General features: G+C 36.9%; 1 protein-coding gene across 3 annotated transcripts in view; it reads left to right on the top strand.

Annotated features, from left to right (window-relative positions):
- Positions 1–17,418: 17,418 nt before the first annotated feature.
- Positions 17,419–23,888, top strand: part of Octalpha2r (alpha2-adrenergic-like octopamine receptor) — a 116,593-nt gene continuing 110,123 nt past the window's right edge. For all 3 annotated transcript variants that reach the window (XR_014425845.1, XM_083043988.1, XM_083043987.1), the window contains exon 1: positions 17,419–22,192. Coding sequence is in view for 2 of the 3 variants with exons in the window: in XM_083043988.1 (XP_082900114.1) it covers positions 20,993–22,192 (1,200 nt within the window). In the remaining variant the exon portion in view is untranslated. The remainder of the gene's footprint in view (positions 22,193–23,888) is intronic.

Here is a 23,888-nt window from a genome sequence, read left to right as displayed (position 1 = left end):
AAGAAATAAATCTCATAATTGATCGCGAATGGAATTTCACAGGAAAGAGTATCGTCATATTGTCTTCACTTAATAATGTTGACATAGTCACGGTACACACAAACGGCTAAACGACGCGTCAATTTGTGTTTAAGCAGTTCGCAGCACGTGACTTCAGATGATATTTCGTTATCAGTAGACTGCAAAAACATTATAAATCAATAAAAATTGAACGATTAAAAAGTACACAATTAGTTAGCTTTTGTACAAACATGAATGACATGAGTGTGTATCTATTTATACTGATACGTATCAGACTTTATTTATTTCTTTAAACGCGATTGCTATCATCTTCTGTCTATTTGTGCCATACGTATATAGGCACAAAATAATTAATTACATAGTTCTTACTCGTTACAATCTTTATTGATTCATTATCACACAGTCTGTTGCTAATCAGAGATTCGCGCTTCGAGTTACGTGCTGCAAAATAATTCCAATTAAGCATTGTAATTAACATTGTCATTAATATTATCCGTTCTTATGTCTGCTTTTCAGTATTTTTTTTTTTAATTATATATGCGTATGTCTTAAATGCAAAAGAAAATATAAGTTGATAGAGCGAGAGGAGACCCATGCACATGTCAAATCACATATTGTCTGATTTGATGAGCCAATTATTAACGTTATATTATTATTTTTTATTATATTGTGCATATTTTTAGAAAAAAGTGTTATGCGCGAAATTGTTTTGTTTGGCCTATATTCTCTTCGAAAATTTTTGGAATATAGTCAATATTAAAAAAATGCAGAATATGGTATTTGGCAGCTAGAGGAAAATATTCGAAAAATTTAGAGCATCTGTATCACAAGAGAGTGATGCGCAAATGCGCCTCGAGGATGCTGGCTGCATTGTTCGCGAAACCTAAAACGCGAACTCTCATGCCGCGTGCCTCAAGTGCTGGAAAGTAACTTACGTCTCGGCATCCCACAACTGTATTCCGTATAATGATAGAGATTGATACGAGTTAGGAAGCGCTTGACGAGCGAAATGGAGCGGCTGGTGCCTGCAAATTCGTCTAATTTCGTTGTTGCTCGTCTCCTTCCCTCCTTTTCAACACCGCAATTCCGAGAATTTGCGATTGACATATCTCTGAAATTTTGTGATACTCGTCCCGAAGCTACCTGACGCTGAGTTTTACAAGGCTCATTAACGCAGAAAATCTGTTGTTGCAATAATGTTGCAGAATGCTCGGTACGGATAACCGGATTATTTAATTAACGGACGCATTTAGTAGCGCGCGAAATTTCGCGAGCGGAGTAGCGGATGCGAACAGACTCTCAATCGCGTAATCCACTTTCAGCGAGAGTTATATTTCCATAATGTAATTGTAGAATTATGGAGATTGGATTTGGCAAGTTACGAATCACCCTTGCGTAACGAATATTAGCTCTGCAATAAAGTTTACATACTATTCGTTGCAGTATTAACGAAACATTTGGATAAAGATAGATATTCATATAGAGAACTGACAAAGAGCAATGATCAATTTATTAATAAATTTGGAAACATTCAATGCGACATTATTATATTTGTTATATTTTATATATATATATATATATATATATACACACAATGTAATATATATTTTGGATCAAATTTATATTTACATTATATATTTACATATCAAAATAATTAATGGCTAATGGCTAACATAAGTTTATGTTACCGGATCCATATATCAGTAATACGCCTATTTGCTTCTTGTCACAGTGTGAAGGAACAGAAAATTTTTCTCACAGTTGTGCGAAGGTAAATTTTCTACGAAACACTATGTGAGGATGCGCACGAGCCAAAATAGCAGCTCACCGTTATGCAAGCGACATTGAGTTTGTGTTTTACCCGTCGTTACACCCTATGATTGCACCAATTCGAGCCTCGCCCTGCTCGTGTGATGCTCGTCACTTTCCATCTTGTGACTCTGTTTTTTTGCGTTCGTTTGCATAATATAGGCACCGATATATCCTCGCGCATAGTGATTTTACAAACTCGAAAGCCCATGCCCGCTGTAAACATGAATTTTTCATTATGTGCGTTTCTAAACAATTGCCGTACTGCAGCCGAGAATGATTTAAATATGCGTTCTAAATGCATGCGCTCGTAGAAATAAACTATTGCGTAGAAAATAACGATGAGATGGTAGTAGTAATAATAGTAGTGATTGTAGTAGTACTAGTAGTAGTAAGAGATATCTTCTCTCGAGAATGTTCTGAACTCCTGCCAAAACGCCAATGAGAGATTGCAAATGTTTATCTCGGCGCTAAGAGATTCCCCATGACGTCAATTTGTCACGTGCCTTATATTCGACGCACATGATTAATTGCGCTCATAGATACACGGAATTTGCAGATTAGATAATCGAATGTTGCCTGTAGCAGGTACCATTACCGTACAGGTAGTTATATCCGATAAGGTTGAGTTACACATGTGCACCGGCTGTGCATATTGCGCCGTTTCGTAATGATAACGATGAGGAAAGACTTTTATCTCGATTATTTTCGCTAACGATTTGCACGCATAATTTAATATCCTCAAATTTTAGCGATAAATATATTTTTGTATTTTCCATTTTCGGTGGACGATACTGAGTTATTGAATTTTACGATATACCACAAATAGATCGTATAACCCCTGCAGCGAAAATTCGAATCAACATTATATAGTGCTTATCGTGGTACCGGAATATTTTGCAAAATTCTGGAAATAAAAATATTCATCCGAATGTATATATATTTGTCCATTCATTCGTTTTATTTTGCTGTGAGGAAGTGTGTGTTCTTATGTACGTATAGTACAGCTATGACGTCAGCAATCGACCACGCGAAATAGGTCTCGGCTCTCACTGAGACACAAATTTACGGATTGTGTACCAAAGTATACATTTTCTATCGTACTTAGAATGTATATACGTTATAAATAGAAATTATATTATTTGCGGAATTTTGTGGCACAAAGAAATCGCGGCTATATAATGAATATTGATAGCAGACAATGTAATACACATATTTATTTTGCACATATTTATTATCATATTATATATAATTACAAATGCGATTCATATATTATTAATTGCTCAGTATTATAGTTTATGAATTAATTTTTTTTTTTTTAATTGTTTATAGCAGAAAATGTCAAAGTTTATTTTCATGTGGACGTAAATTATTTTATTATTTACATAATTATTAAGGTAAATTACTCTTTCGCTCGAAGTCGAGAATAATGCATGAATGTTTTTTTTATTCCTTGTAATATATTAATTTTTACTTCACAAATACTCTGCTTTAGGAAATTCAAATTCATGTGCCACAGAATTTTTGTAAAGCAATGCATAGCGTGCGACAGCTGTGCGACCAGAAAATAGGAATATGATACAAAACCGATATATACCGCAATACAGCCACAAACAATCGAAAAATCAAGTACATACAGTATTGTCACGACTCATCGCCAAACTATTGTCGATACTATGCATAAATAAAGTATCAATACCATTTACAAAAAAAGTGTGTTAAAACATTAAAATGCGAAAGCAAAAGTATCAGCGTTACACATAGATATTATTGACACAGATATAATAAATCTTATTATGGAATTCATGCTTTTTAGATAATCGTTATCATATTATCACACATTATATTATCTCTTTCCTTTAATTATTATCGTATTTCTTTTAAATATTATTATAGCGCATCATAATTACAAAGAATAAAAGAACAATTTAAAAGAAAGAATTATTATTTCCGGCGATGATAAGTCAACACATGCTCATAATACGTACTGTTTTGAAGTTGAAGCATACTGCGACGCAAAATGATATGCGACGAAAAACATTACATAACAATTTAATATTGTTTGTTATGTTATTACGAGCACATACACACAGGCACACACACATGTACATTTACACATATATGTATATAGGTACATTATACATATTTTTTAACAATTTTTTAACAATTATTCAAAAAAAAAATATCTTAAATTATTAATCTCTTTTCTCTCTTTAAATTTAAATATATAGATATATGTTATATGTCGTTTTTGATAATTGATTATTTAATAATGTTCCTTCATTAATTTATCGAAAATTTACATTTATTTTATGTTTAGTATTAAAATGCTTATTTTATTTAAATTGCGTGATAATTCTTCTCTCTCGTTTCATTAAATTTAAAAAAATATTTTTAATTTGTCCCATATATATATATATATATATATATATATATATATATATATTCGATTCTATTATGTAAAATTTATTATACTATGCAACTTTATAAATTAATTGTTCAAATAATTTTTTAGCGTATAACATTATTTTACATTATATTATCCAAAAGATAATTGAGAATTTTCGACAATTTATACGCTTGGTTGCGTTTCACAGATTAAATTCGTTGATTTCGCGGGTATATCGTCTGTAATTGTCATTTGCGATTCCCCGCATGCGCCAAATAGGGAGTGAAGATGACTTCCTGAGGTGTATTTCGTGCTTATGTTCCGAAGCGGTTTACGATCGGTGGAGCGTATCCATGAGCATTCGTGCCTGATGTTGTGACACGTTGCACTGGTGGCAACGACAGCTCTGTTTCCAATACGCGCTATTACATATATGCTAAAACGGAGAGTATGCAGAAATAAATCCCAAATCACAATCCACTTTTGTCATCTGGCGTTAACAAAAGGTCTCTTCAAATGCAAAATCGATTGGCTACTATCACTCGCCATTTTCGACATTTGATAACTTTCTAGATGAGTTTTTAATTAAGAATCTGATAAAAATTGAAAAACATCGCATATATTCGAATTTAAATTTGAAATGAGATATTACGTATACATTTAATAATTTGAAATCACCAAAGATATATACATTTCAAAATAAAACTTTGAAATAGGTTTTTTAGAATAAAAATTTTAATTTTATTAATATTACAAAGATTACAACTCGGTATTATATTATTAATGGCAGCATTAATTACAACTCAGCATTATATTATTATTGGAAGTAGCCTTATATTACTATTGTTTTCCAATTCTATTAATAATCTCGCTTTGTGTTCGTAAAACAACTTGTGTCAGAATCCAGTCGTACATGTTACCAAATATATCGACTATGTTCTGTTACGGACATAATTTACAACCTTATAAATCCCATCTAGTCACGTGTTGCGGAGGGTCGATGAGCCATTGTCCTTCCTGTCGTGCACTACTGTGTTCCTTGCTTGAATATTACTACCAATTCATTGTTTCTTTATACTTAAAGCGCAATTAATAATGTTTACCTATAGCATTACTTACATCTGTCGCAGATCGGATGGAAATTTAGTCTGTATTATATTCTGTATTTATGTTTAAAAAATCTGGATATAATTGTATATCTATTATGTCATAAAACAAAACTTTTCTTAAATTATCCAAATAATCAAAAATATAGCAACTCTTTATTTATATAAGTATTTTTTATATATAAATATTATTAATTATATTGAATATGTAACTATTATCTTTTTTGTGCGCATAGTATAAATGTTAAAATTTCTCTCTGATTTGTCAAAAACTTGAAAAATTGAAACATTTTGAAAAAAACATTCAAAGAAAACATTCAAATTCGATATTTAATTTTAGTTAGAATTCGAACATTCGGCATACACAGTTGAAAGTTTAATTGAAGTAATATTACAGATGTATCGCGGAATCAATTCTGCGTAATTAATGGTCGAATATGCCATTATTAGATTTGATAATAATTCGTTTAAACAATGCAATTTAACATTGACGGGAATTACTATTAAATCGATGATGAGTATATCAAATTATTTTGATCACAGTTATTTCCCTGTGAGAATAGTCATTTGGGGGCTTGCGCTTGACCACGCAGGCACAGTACCGTTGTGCGCGATGTATCACGATTTATGATGCCTACAGGAACAGAGCTATGCAGGTATCGCATGGTATTCATCACTAGGATTGTTCAGTGAAAGGTTGTACTATCGCATGAATTTAAGCAATTTGCTGGGATACATATCGATCCCCCTTTGATAGCTGTACGAGCGTGGAGATTTCATATAGGTATATCTTTAATAAAATATCTCGCGTATCAGGCCGATACAATCTTCACGAGGGATATATCGGCGCTGGCGAGCGTTATTTATTTTGCACCCTGCTTCAAGAACGACTTTATTTACGATATAACAATTATTTAGATCGCATAATGGATGGATACACGAAGGTAAAGAGCGTCTAAAATATGTGAAAGTGAATGTAGCACGAATGGAAATGTTTGTATGTGTATCAGATATATTTTTCGGCCTTTTTTAAATACCGTGTCCTATTTTGCGGTTGTATAAATAAAAGGTGAAAGATAAATGATATATGTTGCTTATAAATCATTTTATTTTGATAGAAAGCATATGGTGGTTATTATAACAGATTCACTCGGTTTCAAGCGTAAATAAAGTTTGAAGAAGAATAACAGAAATTCTTCGGATGCATTAATCCTTCTCGTGAAAATGCTCGTTCTTACATAGGTTTGGTACAAAAGATTCTGCAAGAACTTTTTATGAGATTTTTTTTTTAACATTGAGATAGGTAATTGTTTTATTCGCGATAGAGAGTTGCTTTATTCGTGTGCCTTTTCTTAAGACTATAATGGAATTGTAAGCTCAGACATTTTTGTAAAAATGTGATGGATAAATTTTACAAATAATTAGACAAACCATTTTTACATATAAATGTATTACATATAAGTTTTATTTTTGGCTTCTTTTTAAATACTGGCTATATAGAATAATATAGAATAAGAAATATAACTTTGAATGATAATAATTATTTCTTACAAAAGTGGCATAATGTTTCTTTGTTGCTTTAATCTCTCTCGGTATAGATCTTTGAATTTTTGAGAGTATTCAGATAACAGAAGCGTACAGTTTATGTCGCCGCATACATAATGCATTGCAATGTTTGCCACGCGTTGTTCTATCGAACTTCATCCGCTATGTTGAACTTTAAGCCTCTAGGCAAAGCTCGAAATAGCTACGTACAGTCACGCACAGTTTCGCGAGCTGCTAATGTTACTGCTAGTACGTCTGTTAATAGCGCCGCCATCATGCGTACTGTATACTCTCTGTGCATATGCAATGAAGCACAATCAGGAAAATGCATCTTTTATAATGGATTCCGCAAACTCTATATATATACAGTTCATAAATGAGTTTTTATAAATTATGAGCAAACTTGTACCGCATTCATTAGGCTAACAATACGCATTTGATATAAGAGTTAATTTGTTTTTATATATAATATTATATATAATAAATTAATGAAGTTGTGTGCTTTTGCTTAGATGTATTAATATGCTAAAAGAAAGTTTATTATACATCTGGTATATGTTGTATATAAACGAATGTTCACTAAAATTACTAGTACGTACGTATTATAAATTAACATTTTCATATCGATATATCATTTAAGATAAATCATGAAAAGATAACAATCGTAATATATATGTATAAATAATTATTAAAATAATAACTGGGTTCTACATTTTAGTACAAAATTAACTTAAATTTAATTTTGAAAATGGATAGTGTATGTAAAATTTAATTATAAGATAAATTGATGTATGCTAGAAATTCATCACATTATTATGTATGTTTCAACATAGTTTATATAATCTTATACATTACTAAATCTTTACATTACTGTGATAGTTTGATATGTAATTCCCGCAATCTTGTTAGAGCTTCATTCATTATTTCTTGAAGTTGCAAGATGACTTTGAAGCTTCGAAACTTCATCTACAATGCGTTAACAATTTACAAGTTTGCTTGTGGAGTAAAATAATTTACACAGAAGGTGTATAACTCTCTCTTTCTCTCTCTTCTCTTGTACATAATAAATAATTACAATATCTCTAATTTGAAAGTTGATTTGACGAAACGTTAAAATATTTGCGACACATTTCCACCGTTGCAATTATTATAATCGAAGCTCTCCATTTTATAGTGGAACGATCAGATTATAAGCACATAATCATAAATATTCGCGATACGGTCGTGTATCATATAAATTTGTACGCTACTAAATGATAAACGTAGCATCACGGACATTCAACAATTTCCCAAGAGGCCGATATGTGTTCCTTGACAAATTCGATATCTTCGTATTTCGGCTCGTGCGTCACGGCGAAACGTATAGCGTTGATGTTACCTAAAAATCGATGCCCGCGATCGAGAATTGTGCTACCGGACGTATAGAGGAGCGCATTCGCAGACGTCACGTGTGCTTTTTGTAGGATCCGCCGCTATATGACAATGTGTGTGCGTCGGTCTGGTCGGCGAAGTTCTGCTCTATCCTTCTTCTGTGCCCGTTCCTCTTTCTTTTCCACATCCATGACGTCATCGCCACCCCCCTACCCATAGTCACCCGGTCACACTTCGACCCACGGCGATCTATCTCTGTCTTTTTCCCTTCTCTCTTTCTCTTGTACTCTTTTTCCCTTTTTATCACACCCGCTCGCACTCTCTCCCTCTCTGTCACAGAAAGAATCGCGAATCTGGCAGGGGTCGATACACCCCTGTCCCTACTCACACGATCCTGCCATCTCGACCGCCCCTGCGCGGTTCAGCCGCGCACACACATGGATTGCCGCATACGAACGCAAAAATTGCGAGAAAACGAGAGGGAGAGAGAAAGAGAAAAGAAAGGAAAAGGGGTTGCAGAGGGTGAGCGTACGAGAAAGCCAGGAGAAAAGAGAAGAACAGATGAGACTGGAGGAGAGAGCGAGAGGAGCAATGTACCGTCAATGAAGAAGAAAAATAGAAAAGTTTACTGAAAGAAGCGAAAGAAAGAGAGAGAGAAAGGGAACACTTGCGCGCTGGAAAAAAAAGGTGGAAGATAAGTGGACAGTGCAATGTATATACGTATAGGAAAACTTTGAAGCGAAACAAACGTGGCGAAAGGTGTCCTACCGTACGAAGTAGCTAGCACGTTAGAAAGAAAATAAGACAAATAAATAGCGTTAGAGCGATCACGTACTTGAAGATTCCATTGGGACTATGAGAAGAAGAAAAAAAAGAGAGAGTAGCACGAACGGGAATAAGGGTTAAGGATTAAAGGCAAAGAGAATCAAGGGATACAACAATAGATACGTACGGTAATGATTGATATAGAGTGGCGATGCGAATAAATGAGAGAGAGAGAGAGAGAAAAAAATAAAGAGAGAGGGTGAGAATTTATGGCCTTGCACACTCGAAAATTCGACAAGGATGCGGTCTAAGGAGAAAAACGGAGCGTTTTGAACGAAGTTGAAGCGCGGATAATGCAGGCGGAGAAGCGTGTGAAGAAACGGTGCGATTTATGGACGAAATATTAAAATGAGCGCGAGCGAGAGGAAACTAAAGAGGGATAAATATATGCGCTTCTCTCGAAAGTTTATCCAAGTATCCGCGTAAGTGAGCGAAAATCGGAAACGATCTAAATGGAGCGATATAAGGAGAGATCATTTTCTGCGAAGACGAGAGACGCAACCCAAGCGAAGGAAGAACGATTCGGTATAGGCGAAAGTGGGACAAATAAATAGCATTAGCGTGATCGCGTGCGAGTGAACTGATGGAGGGGAAGCAATTAGGATCAGGAAATAATTCTAGCGGATCGAAAAGATGAAGGCGTAGAGCAGCGAGTTGCAATCGACGCGAGTAAATGAAACTTTAAAACATCGCATAAAGAATGTTCGGTGATAATACAGGAAGACGATTGAATTATGGCACATTCTTGGTTGGAAAACGAGACGAATAGGGAACAGATGACGGTGAATGAGAAAAGGAGTCGCATTAAGCGATGGCGCGATGCCACCGCAAAGAGGATGAGGATCTCGCTCTGCAATTGAATAGCGATCTGCAGCAAGATATGTTTCTTTTTGCCTGTCTAACAGAATAGGAATCACTCGCTTTAAACTTTTGATAACGATGGAACTTTTAATGGAGCTTTATATAAAGGATCAGAATTATATATATATATATATTTCTCGCCAAAAGATCAAAGAAACATTTGCTTTTAAGATCGGGGACAATGGAAAGAGATTGATTCTGCGAGCGAATAATGTGCTCCCGTTAGCCTCAGTAAATTACAGAATGAAGAGTAAATAGTGACGCAGCTCGAGCGGACAGGGCAGAGGTTGAGGGAGAGTGAAACGATTAAATAACGAAAGATGTGGAAGGAACGGAAGGGGTGTCTTGGGGCGGCCGATGACGCGAGCGGTTTACGTGTCTGCGTGCAAACGCAATACGCACACACAGAGAAGCGCCCTCTGGTGTGACGTCACAAGGGCGGGGTTCACTCGTTAACGGCATTCGGCTTGCATCAGCATCCTGCAAAAGAATGTGCAACACGTGGGACGGGGCTGGTCCAGACCGTATCGTCGCCTGGCCCTGTCCTGAAAACTAATGTCGTTCTCTACCAAGGAGCATCATCTTGCCCTTCGGCAAGTGGTCGCGCGACCACGTCAAGGGTAAAAAGTCGGCCACGCGCGCGCCGTCGTCGTCGTCGTAGTTCTCGAGAGACGCACAACACTCGGTCCATTGTTTCGCGATCCCTCTTATTCCTTTTGTTATCCCTTAACAGCGAATTAACCGCAGCCTTTCGCTTGCCTCTCGTGGACGAAAAAAAAAAAAGTTTGCAAAAAAATCTTGATCGTCGTCAAATTCACAACAAAGAACGCGAGAATCATAAAGTTAATGGCTAACGCTTTAAATGTGCACGCGCGCTTTGTCGCGTTTCATAAGATCATTAAAAAGTTATTGCGGGAATATGATATTCTCGCGCGCGCGGGATATATTACTTCAACTACTTGTCACTGCGGTCGAACTATTCCTTTTGATGGAATAAAATTCCTCGGTATTCTCTCTACGAAATGACGATTGTGGCACTGTAATGAATGTAATGAGTTATATTTGGAGAGTATTTTTGCAAACGTAAAATTGAATTGATAATAACACGATATTATGTAAGAGAAAAGCGTCGTACGTAATCTTTTTTTTTTTAATACGAAATGAAACTCGAATGCGCTAAAACAGTCGGTGCAGCATTACGGTTTGCCGTAAATGCACTCGACAATTTGTTTTTTTTTTTTGTGGCGGAAAATGGTTATTTTCCGTTTAATGGCGCTTCTACCTGCGTTCGACAGTGCAGCATCGGGTACTTCGTCGTCCGTGCATCTATCGAAATTGTGCCTCATTTTCCGCCCTTCATCCGCACGACAGATTGGAAGAGCGTGTGCCGAGATGGCACATTAGGCACATCCAGTATAGACCGCACGTGTGAAAGGGCGCATACGGATGGAACGACGGAAACCGTGGTAGGAATTCCGTTTAGTAGTAGGATGTTCGAGATTCTTAGAACGCGAATGGCGACTTACGTGCACATCAGGCTACATGGAAAGCGCACTCGCTCCGTTACATATATATATGTATGTACGTACGTATGAGCATCGCGATCGACTGCAAGAACGGTCTGATCGCTCTACTGGGATCACGAAGAGGTATGTCGGGAAATCCTCGGTGCATCCGCGAAACTACGCCGGAAGATCGATCACGATCGTATCTCGTGGAGGAGGCATCGTCGAGCTCGAGGACGATCGCGACGCAATTGCGGAAGTAAATTCCGTGGTAGACGGAAATGGATGATTTGTTTCGAGCATGTGTCGGAAGCTCGGGAAGACGAAACATGGGGATGTAATAATGGATGCAGTTGAGAGACAGAGAGAGAGAGAGAGAGAGAGAGAGAGAGACAAGGAGAGCTTGTATTTCGCGACGCTTATCTCTGTTATTGGCATTTGATTAATGCATTACCTCTTGTTTAATTAGCTTGCTTTAATTTTTAATAGAGGCACGACAGAAAGAAAACGATTCTCGTATAACTTAAAATTTTTCGTAACTTAAATACTCTATTATCGTAACAAAATTTTCTTGAAGATGTACAATATTTCCTTAGAGATGCGACTAAAAGAAAGATTTTGTTGTTTCACATAAAAAGGATTTCGTTATCATATTATTCTATTTCATATTATTCGTGTCGAGAATTTATCTACGCAAATGTAAAAACAATTCTGCCGTTTGGAGAGAAAATACAAAACGCTACATCAACCTTTGCGTTTTCCGTATTTTTGTTAAAAGCCACAGTATCCGTATTAATGATTAATTTTTTGGGAAATTTTTTAACTTACAGGATAAAATTCCCTGAATTGTAGCAAAATATACTTAAAAACTCGGACGAGTTATTGACTGACGGTGTAAATGAACTTTAACCTTAGTCTTTTCACCTCTCGTAATAATTCTATTGAAAAAGAGGTGGAATTGTAGAGAGAATCTAGTCTTGCTAACTTATTTTTTATTTCTTATTAAATGCACAACTTGTCGGTCTCGCGAACTATTCTTGTAAAATAACAATTTTTTATGTACAATTTTTTATTTATATCTGCGATTTTATCCGCCATTTTTTAATAATTTATTACATTTATTATTAATAAATGTTCTGAAAATATATATTACTTAAACGCATAATCTTAAGACTAATAATAAATAAATGTTTTACATTCAGCAATATGCATGATCAAATCGCGATGACAAATAGTCATACGTTATCTCGGCCATGCCTATGCAATAAAATATATCATTTGATTGCATTTCCAATATTGCGTTTCTGCAATATTGATCGCTATTTGCCGACATATTTGTTACGTCTCTGTATTATAATAAATTCAGGTCATGACGCGAATATTTGCAAACATTTTCGGTACGCGTAAAGTATCAGCATAATAGGCAGAACAGAATTTTCCTTGACAGATGCTAATTAAAATACGCGTGCGCTGATTGTATTATTGGCTCTACCATTCGCGCGTGTTTCCGAGAAGTCAGCTGTGAAGTTTATGTGCACTAATTAAGAATTACGATATACAAAATTTGATATGCAACATTTTCTCTTCTTTGTTTGTATGTATACACACATGCATATTAATTGAATAAACATCAAATATCCTGTTATAAAAGTATAACTGAACGTGTTTTATATTTTTTTATACGATATACAATAAACTGATATACATTTTCCGATATTCGAAAAAACTTGGTCGCGTTTACAGACTTAGATATGGAGAAGCATTAGTATCGAAAATACTCGAATAGTATCTCTAAAAATGAAATAAAGCTAATATTTGAATTTGTTTCATTTTCATGAATCCACTGTGTGTGGACGGATATATAAATATAGTTCTCGCATAATTTATTGTACATCTCTTACGCTTAATGAAAATTGCACGAGTCTACTTGATCTAATTTTATCTCACACATTCGGGCGCAGTATATTTGCATTCTGATATTCCTGGCAACATCTGCAAGTAATAATCGTCAACGCGGCGTCTATAAATTCCTCGGATATAAGCATAATAGTTGTTTCAAAGCATTCAAGCATTGATTGATACTTGCAATTGATATTGTTGCGTATTGTATTCTCAGACTTACTCCACATTACAGAGTACGAATTAATCGACAACGCAATTGATTGTTCTACAAATTTTGAAGTTAATTGATGTTCCGATAAAATAACAATGTTAATTTTTATCAAATGTACATACATAGCGTTATTCGCAAGCATTCGCCGAGTCATCAATAAAAATCACTAATGGCAGATTTTTACAGCGCGCACAAAAAATTTCCTTCTTCCTTTCAAATAAGTTTCTTCAAGCGCGTTCTGGCATCTATTATATCGATGCCGGACAGCGTCCGCGTCGCTAAAGTTCAAATACGTCGAGGATGTTCTCGCTCTTGATCGGTAGACATCACCGACGAATCGGCACAATTGCCAACTGGCACTTTGTTGCAATCGAATTCGAGGAGATTCGATGCGCGTGTATATAGGTGTCTGTAGTATCTCACGATGTAAAGACAGGGCCGAAAGGGAGGACTAGTTTCGTAACTAGTTTCTCGGCCATGGTTGCATGTCCTCGAGAGCGAGAACAATGTCGATACACGTGCACGACGTCTTTCACCAATGGTCGCGCCAACGCGCGAAGGGAGCCACGGGCTTGCATGTCGTCCAGTAAGAGAGTTACGACGATATCCCGAACTTACCCGGACCCGAGAAACTTGCCCGAGAAACTTTTGGCAAAGAGGCGGACAGAAAGACCGAGAGAGGTACAGAACAGAGAATGACGGACGAGCAGGCGGTGCCGAGTCAACGTTGACGCGGCAGAACCAAGAAGAACGAAAATATATATATATATACTCGCGCGTTATACCTTTCCGCTCTATCGGATATCTGTATAAAGTTAAATGCCGAACGAGATTTGGAGGCTTTCGATTGGAGTTGCTGATCTGGCACCCCCAAAGTCGATAATTAAATGCGTAAATTAATTGCTCAGCTCTATATTAGCAGTTGTGAATTTATCAATTCGCACGTTGTATTATATTAACGAAGTCATTATTATTTTTCTAATTTAAAAAATCTGATCAATATTGCAATATTTTATACAAATTTTAAACCTAAGCGATACTAACATTTTTCTAAGTTTAACGCTAAAATCTTTAATGATGTCATTATGAACTACATTGTTTTTAATGTTATTATTTAAGCAGTTGCGGCTATAACGAAAAAGTTTCTTCTCTTCTTATAGACAATGTTATGCAGCGGCTCGTTATCTAGTTCAGTGATCAACATAAGGACAGTAAGAAAGTTTGTTAATTTTAAAGTTTTTTAATTAATCCATTGACAGATTGTCAATGCGTCGCATTAACTTGAGAAATATGTTAAAATGCGTTATCGGATATCCGGATATGATTTATCCATGAAAACAACAGGGGTGAATTAAAAGAAATATATTGGAATGGCTATTTTAAGAAGAGAAAGGTCGGATCTTTTCCAACTTTTATAAGCTTTGGATATATGATGCGGTAATTCAAACTAAGAGGTACATATTTTTTATACGTGATCGTTCGCAGGTTTAAAAGTTGAAATAACATCAATGGTAAATTGAGGTATTCGATTCCCTGCGAATATCATCGAAAGCATAAAATATACGAAAAAATATTTCAAGCGATGGCACTTTTACGGTATGAATAGCCTTTCATACTTATGCATTTATATATTTCCGAATAGCATTTCCAAAAGAAGAAATATTTGGACTTTTATAATAAATTATAAAAGTTTGCACACATTCCAATTAATTAAATCCGACATCCAAAGAAACGCGAAAAGTCATCACACAATACCCCTGTAATGTGAATTGAATATAAAATGTAATTTCTTCGGAAAAAAAGATAGTATACGTTCTGAAAAATATTGTTGAAAATTCTCCTGAAGTAGAAACATGTCATCGAATTCTTCTCTCAATAATAGTTTTCGACGGAGGGAGGGGAGAGGTATCTTTTTATTGACTGTCCATTTTCAACAGAAAAATATTCTTTCTTTAGAACTAGTCACGATTGAAGTAACTTTTATTGAAGGAGAATATAGAAAAATCCAATATTTATTTGATAAAATAATACTGAATTTTCTTATATGAAATTGGATTATAGGAAGAGATCAAGGTTCTGCTCGGGTGAATTAAGATTATCGGCCAATGCAGTTTCTATAAGAGAATCGAGCATATTATTTCTGCGAAGCGCAATGAAATGTGGTTTTCGCTGTAGATGTAATGTACAAAACATGAGTTTTTACAGTTTAAAGCGAAAATACACCACTCATGAGTTCGCAACTTGTAAATTTCAAAGTAAACTTTCTGTTTCTAACATTATACACCTTGATATGGAGCATATATAAAAATCGATTCGAGACGTAGAGAGAATATTTACATAAAGGAAAAGTTAGATTTTAAACTTAGATAAAATATTTTAATGTATACTTAGAATATATGCATTTCACTTGCGTTTCGTTATCCGACGATGGAATGCATTTTAAACACGCAATCAAAAAGATATGAACAGAATGCGAAAACAGAAGTTTGAATATGTTTGCACTAGTGTGCATAATTAGCGCGCAGCAAATAAAGAAACAATTTTTTATATATATGAATTCTGTCAAATACACATAATATTTGAGCTTAAATAATTTTTATAAAACTTAAATGACATGAAGTCTTTCTTAATTAAAGTTTATTTTCTCTTGAGGAAACTGCAGCAATCGATTACTAATGATATAAAGTCGACAATAATTTCGCTTTAGAGTGTCGTTATTAAAGGTCTACAATCGTATTTCTCCACTTGAATGAGATGTTAATTTAGCGAGAAAACATTAAGAGCGACCTTACCTTGTTATCGAAAATGATGGAATTGCTTTTCGTTTTTTAGATTATTTCTTTACCCCTTTGATTTCTCTGTCATAGAAAATTGTATACATCTATTTCGGATATAAATTTAAATAGAAATCGGAAAATCGGGTATGGATCTATTTCCCTCTCTCATATTTTTTTACAGACAGTAATAATTCTTTAGAAAACGGGAGATGTAAATCCATAAATATTTATATTTTATTACATTTTATACAATATTTGAGCGTCAATTTACTTTTTTCTCTTCCACATTACTCTTGGGAAAAAATAATGGTGACATACTACTATTCATAATCATGCAAAATATAATGCAATTAATATTTTTTAGCTGAATATCTATTTATGTTATATCTGGTTTAATATTTATTAGTGTAATATTTTCAATTAATTTTTTTACATCGCATACATTTTCTCAGTGTTCTCATTTTACGTTGATATGCCGAAGATTTGTAATGATCAAATATAGATTTAAATTTTGTTATTTATGAAGAAGGATTTATTAAAAATTGAATATCCTCTCCAATATTGTCGATAAGCAGCAACTGATGCACGAACTAATTATTGAGAGTATATATGAAACTGGTATTGCGTTTAGCTCAAATATAATCTCGCCTTTTGCATCAGGTATATGATGATATAGGAGAATCTTAACAATCTCACTTATTAGACAAATAGATAGAAACATTTTAACAAAGTTATTTAAAAAAAATTAATATATATAGTAATAAAAATAATATTATTAGAAACATTAGACGCTATAATAATTTGAGAAATTCTAGTTTCATAAATAGTAATATAATTACAATATAATTGCGTTCGCATAAAAAAAACGCAGCAATGACAGTAATACGAAAGGCACAATGGCCGATGGGGATGAGGACATTCGAAGTGACGTTCTTCGTGACAGAATTGGAGTAGCAACATATTTTCGTTACTGAGACCGATCGGTCGATGGTCCAAAGTCGACTGTCGGTCCGCGACGGTGCTGTCGGATACTGTCGGTGGCGTCCCGACGCTTGCGCCCCAGGTTCCGCTACTCAGACGGCGCCCCGACGCTGGTACCGTCGGACGGAGCGATCGGTCGGGCCAACAGTCAGCCTCCAGTGAGCCAAGCAAGCTCTCTTTCCCTCCCTAACGCTCCCCCCTTTCACATATACATGCACACGCATATATACAGGATATACGGCACACACCGATACACACACGTACACGCACCACAAGGAGAGAGAGAGAGACACAGACACACACACACAGACAGACACGTGCGCACGTATATACTCTGTCCGCCGACATCCTGCGAGAATTTCCATCCACCGAACGACACGAGAGGGAGTCCGAGTTCCTGGCTCCGTCCCTCACGGCTGCAGTGCGTTCCCAAACAGCCACGAGACAACCTCGAACTACTCGCACGCACGCACGCACACGGTGTTAAAGAGACACGAGGACGAACGAGACGTTCCCGAGGGTTCCTCGTGGTGCTGAGAAGTCGATGAGTTTGGCTGCTGGACAGCCCGCCACGCGACTGTGTCGTCGTTGATATCAACACTAAATGCCGTAATTCATAATTTCCTTTCCTCGTCCTCCGTTTAATTCTGTCATTTGTCTGTCACATATATTTAACCCTTTCTGTCGGTATCCGCGAGATGATCCAAATGCCGCGAAAAGAGCCTACACTCGCAAGCCAGGGTCCGCTCGAGTGAATTGTGCTGACTGTTTAAAGGACCGAAAAGTTATATACGTGTGTTTGTGGGGAAGACCCCGTGAGACCAATCGTGCTCCAATCGAAGTGCGCGAATTGAATTTCTCGTCCCGATAATGTCGTTTTGCAACGTATTCGATTCGTAATTTCGATTTTGGTGTTGGAATATTTGAAACGAAGAGTCGCGATAAAACAAACAAATAAAAAACCTCTGCGAGGATTTTTTTTTAAAACGCGATGCTATAAGCGCATAATACGGTATTGCCGAAGGTTTCTGCGTCGCTTTCAACGCCTTATAGAGATTCGCCCTGAATAAATACGAGGGTAGGAAACATACGTACGCGGAAATAACGACCCTCGTAGAAAACGAGACGCGCTCCGTCAGAAGCGAAATGTCTCAAGTAAAAGCTGATCTCCGATACTGTCAAAGCCGATGGAAAAGGTAGCACCGTTAAATCGTCAAGCGGAAATCGGATCAAAGTCAATCGAGTGGCATCAAATCAAAATTAAACAAAATTTTTTTAATTAAGAATTATTGACTATCTTAAGTCGCTTCGAAGTAGAAACGGCGCGATATAAAAGACTTACAAATCGGATGAGGTGAAACCAGGTTTTGCAAGGAGGAGACTCTCTCTTTTCCCATTTATCGCGTCAAGAACCGCCAAATCTAAAGTAGTAGTTCGAGCGAAGGAACGTCCGAGCAAATATCACGAACTGCCAGTTGAAAATCTGAAACTATATCGGGGACAACGAATTGTGTCTCGATACGAGACCTAGCACGCGACATTAACGAGATAAATATTTTCACGTTAATTCTCTATCACATTGCCGAGACTGTACAGTGTTTCGCGGTAGACAAATATAGATTATTCAAAGACGTGAGTGAATACGTGGACGGATCTGCTTAATCCGATGACCTAGTGCCGTATGAAGGAGGGTTAGAACGAGAGACAAGTAAACGAGACACGTCCCAAAGTAATGAGGTCTAATGACGTGTAAATAGGTGTACATACAGGGAAGTTCTTATATTATATTAACGCGCGTGATTTCTTTCAAGCAAAAGAGCGATTCTACTTAATTTTTTCTCGTCTTTCTTGGCTTCCTCTCTCTTTCTCTCTTTCTCGCTTGCTCTCGCTCTTGCTCTCCATATTTCTCTATCTTCTTCCTCTCTCTTTGCTTCTCTCTATCACTATATAAAATATATATCAATTATATATTAAGTATTTAAGTCTCACTTTATATCTCTATATGTTCTATATTCAATAATAGAGCTTAGATTATATAAAAATACACGCACTTGTGTAAGCATATACAAATTGATATATCGTTAATACCGCGTTACATTTACGGAAGCTTGTTCAAAATAAGACATGCACACACACACAATTCGCGAGTAGTACTTTTAAACTCGCGTTAATATACGTATTATACATATTACATATTACGTATATATATTAGCGTATATGAATACGTGTACATATAGTTCTATATACAATCTATAATCTCTGTCGTTCTAATTTTTCGTCAAAGTGTTTTCTCGCTGATTTTGTAGTATTCGAAAAGCAGGTCGGAGCAGTACGGGTATCCAGCGCTTAGCCTTTTAGCCCCGGCGCGATAATTAATTAGCTCGCGGGCATCGTTAGAGTGAAACAACGTCGAGCCGCGCCTAGGACTCGAGGAAAGAAAGCGAGAGAAGGAGCGACGGGAAACTCGCATTTCCGTCACTAAAGGGAGAAACGTACGAGCGCGTAATCAATTATCAGGATTTGCACGAAATCACGTCTCACGACCGTGTCAAAACGCCTGTCGTCTTGTGAAATTACTTTGGGGGATCTATGCTAGTCCTAAAGAGAAATTTTCTTATACGATCGTCGACACTTTCTCAAGAAAACTTTTCTCGCTTTATTTGCCTCCAGGCTATGTAGGCCGCTCAAGCTTAATGTAAAGGAAAGGTAAAAAAAAAACGGGGACCAATTTTTTACTCTTATTCTCACATAGACTATCTCTCTCTCTATATATATATATATATATATATATCTCTCTCTATCCTCTTCTCTCCTTTTCTATCTCTTTCTCTCTCTTTCACTTTCTCTATCTACCTTGATATTCTTAACTAAGTCGCCTACCGGACTACCCATAAATCTCTGTACGCTCTGTCCGTGTTAAGTCTGTTGTGGACCAGTGAATGCAGGAAATACGAGGAACGGAGTTGCGATTCATGCAAGCAATAAATCAGAGACCAACTACGTATGACCACGGCACCGAAGAAGTAACGGGAATAACGTTACAGCACCGTAGAAGCACGAAACCGAAGGTGTCAATCACGCCGAAATTAGTTAAAGTTAAGCTAAACTAGATTCTAAAAGATTTGGTCCAATAGAAAAAAAAAAAAGCGATTGCCGAAGACGAACTTTATTCGCACTTTTTAGCTGCGTTAGGCAAGGATATAAATACATACGCGAGTGCTATACGTGTAAATCCTAAAAGAAATTACACGAAATTGTAACAGCACGAGAAACTTTGAATTCGAGAGCAGGAGAAAGAGTAGAGGAAGCTAGGTTGAAAAGTACTTTTCTGATCGAGCATCGCGATATTAGATACAGCGGAAACAAAGAAAAAACGTGAAAATCCAATTGTCAAAAAGTAATTTCACGAATCGTTCGATTCCGAGCGAGAGACAACGGCTTCCCCAGGAACGAGCCGTGCGGAGAACGAGGAAGAGCGCGTGTGGCGGCATTTGCGTATTCGACAAGGATGGCATTATCCTGAAACGGGCATGACGCCCTTGGCCTCGAGATGCGACGAGACCACGACCCTCCTGTTATTGCTGCTACTCGAACTGGCACCCGGGGCACGTTGCTATTCGCGCGCGGCCACGACCTCCGCATCGTCCTTACCGAGATAGCATCTACAGTCCTCGGCGAGGGTGCGAGTGATGCCGCTTCTCGGCAGCATTATGACCATCGCCGTCGATAGTCCGACAACGGCGTCCACGAGCGTCTTCGAGGGGAACATGTCGTGGTCTCGACCAATTAGTGGTGGCTCTACGTTTTCGAGTAACGAGGCCCACCCGACACGTGCGATCTCGTACGGTGAGCGTCAGGTCGCAGCAGCTACCAGCGATCGCCTCCACAGCGGCGGAGGTGCTGAGAGAGAAGAAGCGAAGAACGAGGAGAATCCTGCGAAGAACAACGAAAAATACACCGAGGGCGGCGAGCGTGGCATCGCGACGGGGAGTAAGGGCGACGTGGCGACAAGAAAGGAAGCTTCCCACCATTGTGGCCAGACTTCAGAAACTCAAGTTTGTGGCAGAAACACCGTAGGCGCGACAAAGAGTGGGGAAACTGCATTTACTGGCGAAGAAAACGTGGCAGGGATAGGCACTGGGGGTGGCGGCGGTGAACAAAGTGTCGACGGTATAGGCAGTACTAACGATAGTGTAAATGTGAGTACAGCACGTGCAAGTGTATCGAATAGCACGGAGGAGGGAGTCGCGATCGAATACGGGAAGGGTCTGTTGCTCTTCGGTTTTAGCGACACGATGGAGGACATGATCGGTTCGTTCAACGACTCGTTCAACACGAGTCACCGTTATCCTTCGAACATTAGCTTGTATAACGAGACTTTGATCGTTCGGGGTGAGGGTCTGTATCCGTCGGGATATACCCTTCCGCACATTGTGCTCGCGTCTATCCTCGCGACGATGCTGATGATCGTCATCGTCGTGGGAAATATGCTAGTGATAATCGCCATCGCCACGGAGAAGGCGCTCAAGAACATACAGAATTGGTTTATAGCCAGCCTCGCGGTAGCGGACTTCTTTCTCGGCCTCGTCATCATGCCGTTCTCGCTCGCTAACGAGATCATGGGCTACTGGATCTTCGGTTATTGGTGGTGCGACATTTATTCCGCCATGGACGTGCTCCTGTGTACAGCCAGCATCATGAATCTCTGCCTCATCAGTCTCGACAGATTTTGGAGCATCACGCAAGCGGTCGACTACCTGAAGAAAAGAACGCCGGCTAGAGCGGCGCTCATGATTGCTCTCGTCTGGCTGTTATCGGCCCTCGTTTGTATACCTCCGTTACTCGGATGGAAAAGACCCACTCCGGAGGAAGAGTATCCCAAATGCGTGGTGAGTCGATATTTTTATATTAAACGAGCGAACCGTTATTTATTGATTTTAACTTATTGATTATGCGCATATCGAATATTAATCGTTATACAATACTTCAGAGTGTTTAATCTGGGCGATAAGTGGCGACTCGTAAGCCGATATCGCGGCGATAGTTGCATAAGAATTTTGAGTTACATAAAATTACATAAATCGTAGTTACATCGGAAGCACGGAAAATTGAATCGAATTAGGTTTCTATAATGAATAGGAAAATTGAAGTATCCCCGCAAACGTCATTTACAGTTCTAATCGTTTATTTGCCTTCTTCCGTTATTAAATTGTTGCAAGGGAAGAATTATTAGAGCAAAGAGGTCAGGCGTCGAATTCAATTACTTTAGGCAATTAGAATCTTTCTGCGTTGTACATGATGTCAGAAGCAAGGAATGAGTTAAAATTGAGATAAAGTTTATTTTTACAATCAAATTATAAATAAAACGGATTTTTAAAAAATTCCTTTTTTATGTAATCCTTAATCATTTAAATTAATTTATTCGCTCTTAATTTGATCAAGATCGATAAAATCTTGATTACTTTTTATAGCGGCACCGATGTAAATTCTTTTATCTTTATTTTATATTTATGAATCTCATCTCCATGGTAATAATTAACAACAATGATATCCCACGAAATATAATTTTATTTTCTTCATGTGACATTTTTTAAAAATATTTTACGAATAATTTAGCCCGCATGACTGGCGTTTTGATGCACTTCGATAAGTATGGATGGCTCGCGTTTAAAGCACTTTGATGAATTCATTCATGCGCAAAAAACATCGTAACGGGCCGGCCGTTATATAAAAGACGAAGCATTAAGCAACCCATAAGCCTCTTTCCCTACTGTAAGAGAAAACGCAGTACGGAATTCGCGATGGATTTTTACCTTTAAAATCCTCTTCAATCCGCGGGTGTATTACCGAGGCGGGTGAGTAGCCTAAAAGGCAGTGTCCCCGATGTATAACCAATTTCCAATCCGAATATTTCCACAACGTATCCTATCGTATACACGCGAGAAGGAAGAAAGTAAGATGTGGAACTCGGGCAGAGAGGCGAAGCCTTCCATGCAACAGCAAAACCCACCCTTATCCCGAGTCCCTTGAATCTCGATCACGCTGATCTCCACAAAACGGCACTGTGAATTGGATTCCTATGCCCGACAGTTCGATCTACTGAATTGGTATACTGAAATTCGTATCGGGTTCCTTACTATCTTGTATCATTTGCGTAACCTTCGTTATTTACTATTATTACGTTTTCTGAAACGTTCTTTAAAACGTTGATATAATAAAAAATGCGAATTTATGTATTAAAATATATGTATATAAAATATATAAATATATAGATATAATATATTTATAATATATTTATAATATATATTTATATATTTATATATACATATATATATATTTAAAATAATAATTATATTTAAATAATATCACTTTATATATATATCGCGAAAAATTTGAAATATTAAAACATATAAGATATGTTTTATTATAATTTATATATTTATTATATGTATTACGTAATTATTTTGCAGATGTAAATATACGTATACAAATTATTATGAACTTTCAGCATTTATTGCTTAAAAAGAATGTTTAGCAGCTCTTCGTCATTTATTACAGTTTCTTACAACGGGAAAATAGGTAATC

The sequence above is a fragment of the Prenolepis imparis genome, unplaced genomic scaffold (assembly GCF_030444845.1).
Source record: "Prenolepis imparis isolate NDT839.2.m4 unplaced genomic scaffold, iyPreImpa1.0 SCAF_8, whole genome shotgun sequence".
Lineage (NCBI taxonomy): Eukaryota > Metazoa > Arthropoda > Insecta > Hymenoptera > Formicidae > Prenolepis > Prenolepis imparis.
Note: the sequence above shows the minus strand (reverse complement) of the source record. Positions and strands in the feature narration are given on the sequence as shown.